The sequence below is a fragment of the Silurus aristotelis genome (genome assembly GCF_946808225.1).
Source record: "Silurus aristotelis genome assembly, chromosome: 29".
Taxonomy (NCBI): Eukaryota; Metazoa; Chordata; class Actinopteri; order Siluriformes; family Siluridae; genus Silurus; species Silurus aristotelis.
In genome coordinates this window covers 3836540-3852733 of record NC_139602.1, presented here as the reverse complement: position 1 = coordinate 3852733, position 16194 = coordinate 3836540, and the positions used below count along the sequence as shown (strand labels likewise).

The following is a 16194-nucleotide window of genomic DNA, read 5'->3' as shown; positions in this document are numbered from 1 at the left end:
CCTGTAGACTGGGTATTGGAAATGAGCTGGCGGGGGTCTGGTTGGGATGAAGCACCAACTTAAAGTCACACAAGGTATGATCAGTATTATTTGTTTGCTTGCTTAAGTGTCTCTCTGGAACAGAAGTTTCTCCTCCAAACAGATTTTCTCGCTGACTATTTATACTTTGGATCTTCTTCTTCTTTCGCCTTCTCCCATTAGGGGTCGCCACAGCGGATCATCAGTCTCCATACCCCCCCCCCCCTCCTCTGCATCTGCCTCTTTCACACCAACTACCTGCATGTCTTCCCTCACCACATCCATAAACCTCCTCCTTAGCCTTCCTCTTTTCCTCCTTCCTGGTGGCTCCATCCTCAGCATTCTCCTACTGATATACCCCATGTCCCTCCTCTGCACATGTCCAAACCATCTCAAACTTTTTATATTTTGGATAAAACCCACAAATCAATCCAATTAATTTTATGGATAGTTTTATTAGTTTTTATTAGTTTTGTGCCTTACATTTCAATAGTCCAATAGTCAATATCATTGCATTTGCATATCAGGTTGCCCTTTTCTGGTCTCCATCTCCAACATTATTCTTAGTTTTGCAATTCAACCTGTTCTGTATTTCACTTTCTGTGCACCTCTGCTCAATGAAATAAAGTGGATCTAATCTGATCTAATCTAATCCAATAGGTCTGAAGGCAAACGAGCAATAGCTACTCACTTTAAGAGAAACAGGACATCCTTTCTTATATACTTGATATAATGGTTATATACTATAGATGTGCATCTCCATAACTGAGGCCAATGCGATTTGCATTCAATACATCAAAGATACAGTACTTATGAAGCAGCTACATGTGCGATGTGATACGATTCACCTCTATTTCGACGATGCGATTCAACTCAAAACAATGCAATGAAAAAAATATGAGCCGCGCTTAAATTTTTGATTTGCTGTCTGTCTGGACCAAAGAAATCAAAGCCAACGAACTGCACTATAGTGAATTGCAAAACAGTGGGGCAAAAAAGTATTTAGTCAGCCACCAATTGTGCAGGTTCTCCTACTTAAAAAGATGAGATAGGCCTGTAATATTCATCATAGGTACACTCCAACTATGAGAGACAAAATGATGATTTTTAACAAATTTATTTGCAAATTATGGTGGAAAATAAGTTTCTCATCTTTTTAAGTGGGACAACTTGCACAACTGGTGCAAAGCAGATAGTTGGCTTTGATTTCTTTGGTTCAGACAGACAGCAAATCAACAAGTTCACAAACACGCCTTTGTAATGCAGGAAGAGAAAAAAATCAATAAAACCAAATGAAGTTACAGCTCTACCTCTGCCATGTTAATCCGTATTCTATGCGATTTTCAGGACACGCCTCGGCCTCGGTGCTGAGAGAACGCGCTCGAGAAACGGTTTCGCCGAGGAGAAATCAATCCGCATATAAAATAGCGGTTACATATTATTGGTCACATTCTAAATGATAAAAATACAGTGCATCTGCTAATAATCATATAGAAATCAATACAAACACAAATGCCAACTTGTATCCGATGCATATTGATTATTTTTTCAATCGAAACGCATCACGTCATTCACTTTTATGACGGTTATTCTTACCATCCCTACTATATACACATTTCTTTAAAAAGAAAACCTCATTTGCCAGACATCCTTATCTAGAGCCCTTTAAACAGTTGCATACCAGTGCTGAGATTTGAACTCACAACCTTCTGCAAGCTCTTCCGAACTACCACTTCAGAATTTAGAGACGGTTTTTACTTCTCATGTGCATTACAGGACAGTGAAATGCCATCTTCGCATATCATATGTTAGAAGGCACAGGGTCAGGCATGATACAGCACCCCTGGAGCATAGAGGGTTGAAGGACCCAAGAGTGGCAGCTCGGTGGTACTGTTGCATGAACCCCTGGACTTCTGATCAGTAACCAAGAGTAGATGCTCTCTGGCGGATCTCTTGTGAGTGTTACTAGTTTCAATATCATGGTGCGAACAGGAAAAGTAAAAACATCTAGCAAATGCCAGTTCTGCTGGAGGAGGTGCAGAAGAGGTCAGAGTTGATGGGCCAGACTGTTTTTGGCTTAACAAGAAGGCTACAGTAAATTAAATAAAAGTGGCGGGCCCTCAGGACCAGAAAAGACCTTTTCTGCTGGTCTAAAATCACTGACTTGTGATTTAATATATTCTTTTGTGCATGAATATTTATTAAATTATTCCTGATAGTCCCTTTTCTTCATTTTATTGCGTTTCTCTTATACGCACTGCTCCTTGAAGGGTAAGTTTCGGTTGGGGTTTCTATCCAATCAGATTTCAGCCATCACATCACGTGTTGCCGGGGTGCTCAATGGTATCTGCCTTGAGCCTTTACAGTGAACACTGCAAGCTGTTGCTTCAACCAGTTAAATTACGATTTGGCCACTCTGGGGCCCTCTAGAAGGCGTACAATCACGTCAGCAATTTCAAGTCCTTTGATTGGCTGGTCATAGAGCGCACTAGTCAGAGTCAGCAAACCGCATCTGTAGCAAACTGCACCAACGCAGCTATATTTGTGCGTCTTTAATAGCTATTTTTTCTTGAAAAGACAAGAAAAGCTGTTTCGACAATCAGTTGCTTTTTCATTAACCATTTGCATTTTTCTTCCTGTAGAATTTGCACAAAAAACACACAATTTGCCTTCTTTTCAGATCCCTGGGAAAACCACAATGCACCAAAAAATGTACAGAAATGCAGGGAAAATATTTTATGAGGTTAATATTGCTTCTCCTAGAGAAGATGTCTGGTGCAGCTGTGACTCCAGTGAAAGGAGACTCATTGAATTGTGTTCATTGGGTTTCTTGCTTGAATTTTCTTTCTTTCTTTCTTTCGGCTTCTCCCGTTAGGGGTCGCCACAGCGGATCCTCCGCACGTTTGATTTGGCATATGTTTTACGCTGGATGCCCTTCCTAACGCAACCCTCCCCAATTTATCCGGGCTTGGGACCGGCACTGAGAGTGGCTGGGGATGGTTCCCTGACCGGGGATCGAACCCGGGTCGCAACAGTGAGAGCGCTGCATCTTAACCACTAGACCACCAGGGGACCTGGGTTTCTTGCTTGAATAATGACATTTATTCTCACTGTATGAGATTCTTGTCTGTGACACTGTGTTTTTCTAATATTGATGGTTTCTACCACATCATAATGATGCCATTAAGAGGTGGATTGTTTGAGCTGGGACACCACTGAAGGCCTAGGTGTGGAATTTATTGCCCTCCACTGGTCAAATAGTCACAATTTACAGCCACCGTGAGCAGAAAAGAACACATCTGAGAAGACATGGTACTGTGAGGCAAATGTCAAACAAGACTAATAAACAAATGGGCAGGTGAAGGAAAGGTTTATTGAATTATTATGTGAATTATGAGGCTCCGTGAAATGGTTTGTTTTTACATGGCAGTGTTCACCAAAGATGTATCTACTCATGATGGCTTTTTAAAATGTAAAAAAAAAAAAAAAAAGAATATTGAAAGTAAACTTTGAATATTATTAAATGGGCATTGAAGCTTCCAATAGAGACAAAGAAAAAAGATCACGTGATCACACTCTCCTGCAAGTTTATTATACCCTGTGCTTGGTTATTGAAATCACAATATATTAATATAAATATATCCTTTTTTTTATATTCAAAAAGTATTTAAACACACTAAACACATCTAAAACGATGCACACAACAGCTTTGAAGCGAAATTACGTCACAGTTTAGGGGTGCAATGTAGTTTCCAGCCACTAGATGGCACCCTTTTACAAAGAGACCTCAATCCAATAATAAAAAAGGGCTGTATACTTTTTACATACACTACCAAAGACACTATTGTCAGTCATTTTCGATTGGCAAGCTGACAATAATGGCAAAAAAAATAAGGCAAAACATATTTGTTCAACTGACAGTTAGCATGATGCATTGCACTCTATATACACTGGGCCAGTGTGTGTTTGTGTGTGTGTGTGTGTGTGTGTGTGTGTGTGTGTGTGTGTGTGTGTGTGTGTGTGTGTGTGTGTTCCATGATTTGGCAGTCAAATATTCAAACAAATATAGCTGAACATGTCTATGGCTGTAAAGCTTTTTCATCCTCTACTAGATGAGAAGTGAAATCAGAAGAAGAAAAAAGATTCAAACATCTGTGTAAAAAACAAACAAGCGACTTGGATTTTCCACACCCTATAGAATAACAGGTTTTTCCTGAATGTTAAAAAAAATAATTGTCTTGCTGTCTGTTACAACCCCAAGGCTTTCTTTCCCTCCTCTCTCCCTCTATAACCTGCTACTTATTTTTTATGAAGATGGGTGCACATACTGAGCAATGACCCTCACGTGGATGAGAAACCGTGTCTGAGATGGTGTAAAGTGACACAGGCAGTAGACACACATGGTGCAGTGATGAGGTCAGCTATTTCACAAGCAGCTATGAGCATGAAGTTAGACCTCGTTCATTTCTCGTAGATCTGCGAACCTTCCATTATATTTCGCCATCAATCAAAATTAGGGTGTATTCCAGAAACGATGTTATTTTAAACGCTTGTGCAACGAAGATCATTAAGTTCTGATTGCACAAAAACAGTGAAAGAAAGTGTGTAATGTCTTTCTTGGGAAAATGAACCCAGGTAACGTCTCACAATGGACATCGGTCCAGAGGGAGGGTCAGCTTTCGGTAACGTGATCATTTCAGACTCAAAACAACACACTGATCTTCTCGTTTCCACTCTGAGGGAGTATCTATGTCAGCTAGTAAATGTTAAGTCAAATCTATGAATAGCTGCAGATAACATGTCCCTCTTACTGTGAAGAAATCAACAAAAATATTTGTCCCAACATGACAATCTGCAGTATTTTCCTCACTTTTATTACTGAACTGCTGTTGATTCTCCATGTCAAGATCTTGTGTGCAACCACAGACAAGCGACTATTCATTTCTTCACACTTGTCTGTTTCTGTCTCCACAGGCCACCCAGGTACTTGTCATCTCAAGTCTGGACTACTGCAACTCGCTCCTGGCAGATTTGCCTCTGAAATACATTCAACCTCTGCAACTGATCCAGAATACAGCCGCATTGCTAGCTTTTAACCTTGCTAGGTTCTCTCATACCGCCCCACTGCTGCTTTATTCACTATCTTCCTGGAGCTGCTCGCAGTACAAAGCCAAAAACTGACCAGCATCCGTCTATTTTGGAGAACTTATCACCCAATGCTGCGCTAAGCTCCCACCGATCCTCAGCCACAGCTCAGTTTGTCTCAATAAGAGTACAAGGAAGACAAGCTTCCAGAATCTTCCTTATTCTGGCACCGAAAATGGTGGAATGAACTTCCATATAATGTCCGAATGTCTGAGTCTTTAAACACGACGGTCTTAAATATATACATCAGTCAGGTGTAACATTCTGACCACCTGCCTAATATTGCGTTGGTCTCCGAATTAACTTTTTCAATAGTTTGAGCTACCGGAGTTCATCTGTTGGATCGGACCACACGGACCAGCCTTCGCTCCCCACAATGACCCTGTTGCCAGTTCACCACTGTTCCTTCCTTGGACCACTTTTGATAGATACTAATTACTGCAGACCAGGAACAGCCCACAAGAACTACAGTTTTGGATACGCGATGATCCAGACGTCTAGACGTCACAATTTGGCCCTTCTCAAACTCGCTCATAACCTTTTTCCTGCTTTTAACATATCAGTTTTGAGGACCAAATGTTCACTGGCTGCTTAATATAGCCCACCCACTAACAGGTACCATGGCAAAGAGATAATCAGTGTTATTCACTTCACCGGTCATAATGTTATGACTGCTCAAGATATATAATTTTTATATATAATATTTATTCATTTTTATTTGTGTAGCACTTTTAACAATGAACATTGTTTTAAAGCAGCTTTACACAGATAATGTGGTAAAAAAGAATTAATAAAAATGTACAGTTGTCCCTGATGTGTTATCCGGTGGCGACTGTGGTGAAGGAAAAACTCCCTGAGATGGCATAAGGAAGAAACCTTGAAAGGAACCAGACTCAAGAGGGAAACCCATCCTCATCTGAGTTGCACCGAATGTGCATTGATTAGAGTTAAATGATGTTGAGGTGCAGTGATGGTGATCAGAAGCAAACTGTAGTCCTGAGTCAGTGTAGCAAATTGTTGACTTTAACTACAGTCCAAATCTAATATATTATGTAATACATGTAATGTATTATGTGTTAGCAGCCGGAGCAGCCCCTTAAATAAGGTAGCGGGTGGAGGTAAGACATGTGACCGAGGCATCTTGACATGCATCAAGAGTGAGTCATAGACAGATGTGACGAAGAGAATCTTTAGCAAATTTAGCAAAATGAAACATCGTTCAGAATCAGATAATAAATAAAATGGAAATAATGTAAGTTATGTATTCTTTCTGTGCGGCCCGGTACCAATTGACCCACGGCCTGGGGGTTGGGGTCCACTGGTCTAATCAACATGCACAGTAAAACCAAACTCAACATAGAGCATGAAGACAAAATATACTTGTAAATGTTTGAAATTAATTATGGTGTTTTGAATGACGTAAATCATCAGGATACCAAAGGGAACTTTTGCTGTTTCCACACGGACGGTTTTAAATGGCAGACATAAAGAGGCATTGTAAACACATTTACATTTTTTTTTATAGTACAAATAAAGTAAATAAAACATCATATATATATATAAAATTTACAAAAATCAACTTAATACATTACATTACTTATTACAACATATTATGGATTGAGTACTACAATGAAAAATATCACAAATATTTTACATTTTTGCTTCAGTTAATTTATAATCTGCATCTTATCTAGTCAGAGAAACTTAGACTCCCAAATCACAGGGTTCCTGCATGAGGAAAAAAAAAAGCATTGTCCAGACTTGTTAGAAAAAAGTGATTATATATGTGTGGGTGTGCACGACAAGATGCCCTGGGAACCTGAGTAGATCATATTACAGCTGAGGATTTATACCCAAACACCACAGTATAAGATTTCAAAAACGATCAATCTTCATTAACGATTTCCATCCTGGATAGTAGAATCACTCCAACCAGTTTAATAATTAACATTAGAATGAAACTAATGAAAAAACTCCCAATCCTAGCAACATGACTGAACATGCTAAGCTGTGGTGAGGCATGATTACCTCAGCTTTGCTCAGGATTAGAACGGATTTATTCAGGCTTTAATCTTCACCACTTGGTCTTCAGGAGCTTCCACAGTATTGCAGTATTGATTTATATTCACCACAGCAATAGAGATTAGAACAGATGGGAAACAAGACACAGTAATGAACTGCAGCACCTCAGAGTTCATGATGTAACATTCAGGTTACCTGTTAAAATACATTTCTCATACAGAACAAGGTGTGTAAATACAGAAACATTTAGAATCTGAATATTATCTGATATCTGAAATTATGTCATATGTGCCTATAAGTTTAACCCTAATGAGCAATCCAGTGGAGACTGTGGCAAGAAAGAAACTGAGAAAACCTCCTATGATAGTATGAGGAAGAAACCTTGAGAGGAACCAGACTCCAAAGAAAAACCATCCTCCATCCATCTTCAACACGGAACGTCCATTCATTACAGTTCCATCTGTGTCCTACTGTAAATGCAGAAGTTTTTGAGTTGCTCAGTAATGGATCTTTAAGCTGTTTATGTGGAACCATCCTCAGATGCACAGAATGGTCTGAAATTAAAGAGAATTCCAACCAGAGGTAGGGCATCGGGATAAAGCGGGTGAATCTGAAAAGGAAAAAAAAGCATGAACCTCAGGATCATGTTTAATTCGACGGAGAGAAAGAAAACGAAAGAAATAAGGATTAGTAAGTATCCTTATTACTTCATAAAGGTTTAAGAGATCGTACAGTGTGATCAGGGTGCAGTCGAGGACTCCAGCAAGACTAACTATCGCAGCATAACTAAAAGCCAGACGGTAACAGACATGTAGGATCTCTGAAATACAGTAAGATAAGGCCTACCACACTACCATCAACAAACCTGAGTGAACGTATGAGTGGCGGAACGACATCATCCAAACATCCCAGTTTACCAGAAAACACTCCATATCCATGATCCCTCCAGATCTGCTCCTTTGGCTCTAATCTACCGAACCCCACATAACTGTTTTTAATAAATACTGTGTTCCGGTGCACTTTTTTGTAATAGTAACTGAGCGTGTGGAAACAGAGGTGTTCATTAAATGGGGCAGATCTTGACGCAATACAGTTATTTGGAGCTTAGTGCATTAGACCAGACAGTCATTATAATGAATACTGTGTATATGTTGGAGAAACTGTGGAAACCAAAACCATTGCCATGTTTTCTGAGACTGCCATTTTATTAAGGACTATTGGAGACAGTGAGGACTTACCCGACTTAACCCACCTCTTAATACCACCACTATATACAATACGAAAACGCAATATACCAAACGCTTGGCATTACAGAGAGAGAGGAATTTCACATATAGAGGGTAAAAAAAACATTTTACTAAAGCAAGAAACCCAGTTAAGACAACCATAACTGTGCACCTTCATCATCTGGAGCAGTTCAGAATCAATATTTGTCTAATAACATGACAGAAACATTAAAATGTAAATAAAACACAACCCACTCACCAGAGATGCAGACTCATAATGTGCAGCGCTCCTCAGAGGCTGTAATCCAGAGGTACCGCTCGTATTCACTGGTCTGGAAGTGGTGAACAAACCCTTTCCAGGGCTGAGACATGCTAGCTAGCTTCAGGGTTGGCCGACGATGTCTAGCTTTTTATGAAAATTTATTTTTTACTATGTCCAAAACCAAATCATATTCTCTTCCTCCATAGGCATTAAAAAAGTCTAACTCAGATGTATTAATGTGTGCAGAGCTACACACGTGTTTTGCTAGTCGAACTTGGCTGTAACAGTTTCCCTCTGATCAACTAATCAGAGGTCCGAAAAACGCTTAGAGGCCCTGTGAGGAAAATGTGAAATCTGATTGGTTGAAGAAACGGACCCATTGCTTATAAAGTATAAGGTAAAAAGGCCAGCAGTACTGATTTTGAAGGCTCTGGGCAGATTAGATTGACATGGCAGCACATAGAGGCTGAAATCTGATTGGACGAAAAATCTAACATCCACATACACGTACTGGAAGCAGTGCAGCCAAGAGAAACGCTACGAAATGAAGAGAATAAACTGTTGGGAATAAATTAATACAATTTCAGGGAACAAATATTAGAATTTAGGTTGTAAATGTAGGTCACTGCTTCTGATAGTGTTTAGGCCAGCAGAGAAGACTTGGCTATATGCATGTTATGTTCATGCTCGTGGGCCCAACTATGGCAGCTTTAGTGGTGCTGGGATTTTAACTCTCGACTTTTAGATCAGAAGTCTAACGTCTTAACCACTGGAAGCACCAAAATTACAGCTGAAATGCTTTGCCATGCCTCTTGTAAAACTTCTTCACAGGATGGAAATTTCTGTCTGAACTTGTGATCCAGTTTATCCCAGACCAGTTCAATAGGATTTAGGTGTGGTGACAGAAGGCCATTCAATTCCATTCTCCAAAACAACCCCAACCATTAAGCTTCCACCTCCATGTTTGACTGTGGGGGTGAGGCAGTCTGCTAACATCTTTTCTCCTTCTCCAAAAATGTCACGACTCATCTGTCTACAGAACTTCCTTCCAGTCAATTACTGTCCAATTCTTGTGTGTTTCTGCCTTTTGTTTCCACACTATTGTAAAGCATTATAACAGGGCAAACTGTAGGTTTAGTAGGAACTGCTTGATCATACGTGATTCTTTCATCATGCATTTCATCATATATGGTTCATATTTTATATTAAAATGATTGAAACAATGGAATGTCATACTTTGAGGAGGAAAATACAACGCACTCTTTCGTGAATTCTGATTTTGTGATTTGTGGATAAAACAATGTAAATTTCTTTGTAGGAAATGAAGTGTGAAGATCAATTCAATGTCTAACCGTGTGTTTTCAGTATCATTGTTGTTCTCAATAACGTACTTCATTGCAAATTACCAGTTTAAAAACACATGCATTTGGGATCATAACCCTATATAAAGTTACCTGCAGTATTTGTTAGAAAATATTATATAAAAAAAACGATTGTTGAAATAAATTGTGAGTACTGCCTAAGGCACACACGTCGCTTTATGGTGTCAGGTTTAGACATGCTCAAGATACTTTCAGAAATGTGCCCAGAGCTACATGTCAAATAACAGGGTGAGTCAGAGAAGCTATCACCGCCTCGACTACTAGTTTGTCGACTTCACTTTTCTCCTTGCTTCATCCCCCCCCTCAAACCCACCTCCTCTTTATGACCCCGGTGTCAGGATGGATGCACCCATTCACACATGGAGGAGAGAAATACTACAGCTGTGTGTGGGGTTCTGATACCTTACATGGACACACCCATGAGTGTGTGTGTGTCCTGTGGTAAGATTCAATTGTGATCAGTCTAGTCATGTCACAGCTTACTGGTTACAGGTTTTTGGATTCAGGTAATATTAGATACCACATTACATATAACATAATTCAGAATCAGACACTTGCAGTGTCTTGCAGTCTTGCAGAACCTATTTTTCAATCGGGGTCATAAACTTGAACCTGTTTTTCCTGTAAAGTGCAGTAATTAGAAACTTTGAAAGAAATCGTTTCCCAATCTGAGATATTTAAGTGTTTTCTTTTGCCAATGCAGGCAATGCAATCTGCTGTAGAATCAATCAATATTGAGGATTTGAAGTCACAAGATCATGGTGGTGGCTTGCAACATGATGTATTGTTATTTCAACAGCAGTGGATGAAGTACACGAAGCATGTAGTTGAGTAAAAGGAGAGACACAGTAGGTGAAATACGACTCCAGTAAAAGCAAAAGTGCTCCAATTAACCTTCACTTGAGTAAAAAAGTACAAAAGTGTTTGTCATAAAATGTACTTTAGTATGATTTATTATCACTGTAATGTTCCTATTATCATTTTTTATCACAAGACTCTTTACTAAATCACCCCAGTTTACGTGAAAATACTGTTACTCTCAGCACATCAATCTTTTAATACAATTATATTAATGAATCAAACACTGATATCTGATATCTAATAAAATGATCATAAACCCAAAACCTTCCTTTCAACGACTTATAAGAAATAAGGCCACGGGTGTTGTGGAAAGTTAAAGTTTCTCCCATCATTTATTCCACTCTAAATGTTCTGCTTGCTGTTTAACTCACATTGAACTGTATGTCCATGCTAAGTAGATACCACCAAGCAGCAATGATGGATTCTTTGGGTGAACCACGCCATGACCCGACGTCTCCCCCATTAATTAGTTTCAGCTCTGAAAGGCTGCTCTCAGCTTCAGCTTCCATCACTGGATGAGTCCGAAATATTCTCAAAACAGTCCACAAATTTGGAGACATTTCTGAGAGCTTCATTTTATGTATAAATATCACCCTAAATGCATTTATTGCACAATTAAATACACGCCATTGTGTACAATTGATCAAACTCTCAGAACCAAACAACTTATTTTTTAATTGTAGCCATACGATACATACAACATCGGTTTCCTCATAAAACATGTCTTTTAAATAAGCATTTTTAAGCTGCACTGGAGATTCTCCTCACTGACCTCATTTTAGGACCTTTTCAGTACAATCACATAAAACCTTTGACATCACCTCAATTAAAGGTAATCAAATCAATAAGTAAGTAATAGACAAGTAAGGCTGTAATTGTTTTGTTGCAAGTTACACACATTATGCTAAACTAAATACTGTAAATTATCATGTAATTCAATCTTAAATCAATATCGTTGATTGATATTTGACTTGACCAAACAAAAATTTTTATTAAAAAGTACAAATACGTGAAAAAACTACTTTAAAGTAACAAATTACATTTACTTCCTTCCTGTCCACCAGTGTATTTCAAGGAAACGTATTATGAGATCGCTAGAAAAGCAAGTTATTTCAAGAAGAACATGCTATCACAGGTTCAGGATTTTGTCCCACTCAGCAATTTTTATTAAATACGTCAATTCAGCAAAATTTGGAAGTTTTTTTGTTGTTGCTGTAACTACTAAAGAAACCATTGTATTCCATCATTATTTTAAACAAACGAACTTTCATGATCAACACCAATCAAAAAATTCTCCATCATAACATTTATGGTATTCGACTTCATCACTTTTCAGAAGATCTCATGTACACAGCTGAGCAATTTAGGGTTAAATGCCAAAAAAATAATGCATCATAATAATCATAATACATTTGACTTATCTTTGGGCATTATGATTATTATATGATGCGTTATTTTTTTAGTAAAAAAAAAAAAATTATACAAATTTATCTAAGAAAAAGTTTGAATAAATCATGGTTTATGGATTTTTGGTATGAAACGAGAGAGAAGACCGGATGTGAAGCATAAAACAAGCTGAAAAGTAACCTTGGGTCAAAGAAGAGATCTGGTGGTAAACAGTGACGGCGTGGGCGGAGTTATGGGCGGTGTTTTAACGGCGAGGGCGGTGTTTTAATGGTGAGGGCGGGGTTTGGGGGAGCAGAGGGCGGTGCTTTCATGTTTATTCCGTGGTGGAGTAGGACGAAGTTGGAGATCATCGCTGGAGCAGTGCGATCTAACCTGGTTCTCGGTTTTTTCTCGGGTTCTTGATGGTGTTGGTGTGAACTTTGGATGAAACCATGAGTGTTTACGGATCGCAGCGGGGGCTGCACTCTCTCAGCCGGCGCACCGGCTCTCGCAGCGACGTCGAGGTCGGTAACTATCAGGTCGGCGGTAATGGATTCGTCCAGGACTATGCCGAGGACTACAACTACACCTTCTCCAAAGGCTCCATGGGAGGAGGACAGGGGTAAGAACTCCTCACAATTCCCAGGCTACAATGTATCCTCCAGAATTGACCTTTGAAGTTTGTCTTATGGAGCAACATCTGCTGTCTTTACTGAAATCTACTAATTTAACACAGTTACTCCACAACCATCTATTGAGAGACCATGGGTCTGATTGTCTTCAGTGTTTAAACAGAGTCTCTGATCTTCTCCTTGATAAAAAAAAACCCTGTATGGTTTCTAGCCTCTGTATTTAGTTTCAGGGCTTTTATCTCTCCAGGTGCTTGTGGTGTTCTCTTACCAGTTCACAACAATGAAGCATCTGATGGCTGGCCAGAAAAAAGAAAACGATTTCCAGTTTTTGTCTTTGACTTATTATGCAATTTATTATGTACTACATTATATACCGTGTGTAAAAGAGCTCATGAGTGTTTTTAATACTTTTAGAATTGCAATTTATTTTAACATGCATTTCATATTCTTTTATATACATCTTTCATATACATGCACATTTTCTATTCATATTTGCATCATGCTCAGGTTGTAGTTAATGATTTATTTTTTTATAAATAATATTTTATATATATATATATATATATATATATATATATATATATATATATATATATATATATATATATATATATATATAGTGTGTGTGTGTGTGTGTATATATATGTATATATGTATGTATGTATGTATGTATGTACTGTATGTGTATATAGACACACACATTGATATATATATATATATATATATATAGTGTGTGTGTGTGTGTGTGTGTATATGTATGTATGTATGTATGTATGTACTGTATGTGTATATAGACACACACATTGATATATATATATATATATATATATATATATATAGTGTGTGTGTGTGTGTGTGTGTATATGTATGTATGTATGTATGTATGTACTGTATGTGTATATAGACACACACATTGATATATATATATATATATATATATATATATATAGTGTGTGTGTGTGTGTGTGTGTGTGTGTATATATGTATGTATGTACTGTAGACACACACACACACACACACACACACACACACACACTGAATTTACATCCATACAAGCTGGCCATGGGTACTGGTGCTATAGACCGGAAATAATCTCTCTGCAGATATTTGACTTTTTTTGGGGGGGGGGTGCACATTCCTTTGTCTCCAGTGTTGTTTGGCCCCTCAGCAGTTCCTGTAAACCACAACAATGGAGGTGGGAGGCGAATCTTGTCCCTTTCGAGAGGAGGAAGTTTGACTTATTACGCAAAATATATTTTCGGATTAAAACATTTCACATGCATACTTTCACATTCGACTTGCATTAGTTGTAAACAAAATATCCTGCTCGTGTGTTTTTTTTTTTTTTTTTTTTTTTTTATTATTTATTTTTTCATGAATACCCAATACTTTTTCTTATAAAAGACCAAGTTGATCGAGCGCTGTGGGCCGAAAGAAATTTTTTACGTTACATTAAAGTTATGGTTGTCATGGTTTCTGTTATTGAGAAATAAATATATGAAAAAATGATTTTTTTGTTCAGCATAACTCATCTTCGAGTGTTTTAGTAAAATTATAACATAGAAGCGGACCAATTTATACTACAAAAGAGTAAAATTCCTATTTTAACAATAATACAATACAGCCACATGTGAAATATAAGAGACAGAAAGTTGGTCATGTTTTTTTAAAAAGTGGAAAAACTGCAAAAGTCAGTATATGTACTTGAGAGTTTTGGTTTAGACTTTGGTTTACGTTCATCAGATTGAATTAAAAATGAAGACCTGTGTCAACGTTTTTCTCACTTTTTTTCCGTCTTCTCTTATATGGCATGGTGAGTCGAATCAAAGGTCCTAGCTTTCTGTCAATGTTTGTCCGTAAGTCCCTAAAGCCTGTCATGAGTTCATATTCTATGGGAAAATCAAAGGAATTTCAGGAATTTGCACACATTAAGCAGTACAGGATTCCAAATGAATTTAGTATATTTGTGAGTTTTATAGTTCAATTCGATACTGTAAAAATTAATCGAAATGCTGAACCATGGTATTTCCCACCACTATAAATACCTTCACGCATGTTTGTGCAAGCTTCTCTGAACACGCTCTAGCAATAAAGCTAACTTTTATTAACTTTTTCTCCCCTCCAGCCCTCCTCTTCACGTTGTCATCCATCAGCGAGCTTCCATTCTGCAAAGCCAATGCCAAGCGCTCCTTCATAAAGCAGAGTTCATTTTACAAACGGTGAGTTCATGCTCCCGTGTGGGTTTTTTTTTTCTTGCATTGTTTTTTTGGTGTGTGTGGTACGGTATGCCTGGAATGCTGTGTTCTGAGGGGTCGTGTTTGCCGTTGCAGGACACCGATAGAGTGAGAGCTGCAGCAGAAGCAGAGCATTGCATGATGTCTGCCAGAGATACTATAGAGCAGCTCAAAGTTCTCGCTGTGGATCTTAGGAACATGGGCCAGCCCAACGAGAGCATTCTAATGACGTGAGATATGCGTACACGCAAATAAAACAGAGACACGAATGCATTCACGACCAATGCCACTCAAACACACATATACATATATATATATATATATATACAGTGAGGAAAATAAGTATATGAACACCCTGCTATTTTGCAAGTTCTCCCACTTAGAAATCATGGAGGGGTCTGAAATTGTCATCGTAGGTGCATGTCCACTGTGAGAGACATAATCTAAAAAAAAAAAATCCAGAAATCACAATGTATGATTTTTTAACTATTTATTTGTATGATACAGCTGCAAATAAGTATTTGAACACCTGAGAAAGTCAATGTTAATATTTGGTACAGTAGCCTTTGTTTGCAATTACAGAGGTCAAACATTTCCTGTAGTTTTTCACCAGGTTTGCACACACTGCAGGAGGGATTTTGGCCCACTCCTCCACACAGATCTTTTCTAGATCCAGGTTTCTGGCCTGACGCTGAGAAACACGGAGTTTGAGCTCCCTCCAAAGATTCTCTATTGGGTTTAGGTCTGGAGACTGGCTAGGCCACGCCAGAACCTTGATATTCTTCTTACAGAGCCTTGGTTATCCTGGCTGTGTGCTTCGGGTCATTGTCATGTTGGAAGACCCAGCCTCGACCTATCTTCAATGCTCTAACTGAGGGTAGGAGGTTGTTCCCCAAAATCTCGCAATACATGGCCCCGGTCATCCTCTCCTTAATACAGTGCAGTTGCCCTGTCCCATGTGCAGAAAAACACCCCCAAAGCATGATGCTACCACCCCCATGCTTCACAGTAGGGATGGTGTTCTTG

At 38.6% G+C, this 16194-nt stretch overlaps 1 protein-coding gene across 3 annotated transcripts in view; it reads left to right on the top strand.

Annotated features, from left to right (window-relative positions):
• The first annotated feature begins 12624 nt into the window (after nt 1-12624).
• dspb (desmoplakin b) overlaps nt 12625-16194 on the top strand; it is a 27602-nt gene continuing 24032 nt past the window's right edge. For 2 of the 3 annotated variants that reach the window (XM_083534928.1, XM_083534926.1), the window contains exons 1-3: nt 12625-12924; nt 15060-15153; nt 15265-15398. In XM_083534928.1, coding sequence (XP_083391054.1) covers nt 12755-12924; nt 15060-15153; nt 15265-15398 — 398 coding nt within the window. In that variant the 5' untranslated portion in view covers nt 12625-12754. The remainder of the gene's footprint in view (nt 12925-15059; nt 15154-15264; nt 15399-16194) is intronic. The other variant, XM_083534927.1, reaches the window with a different exon arrangement.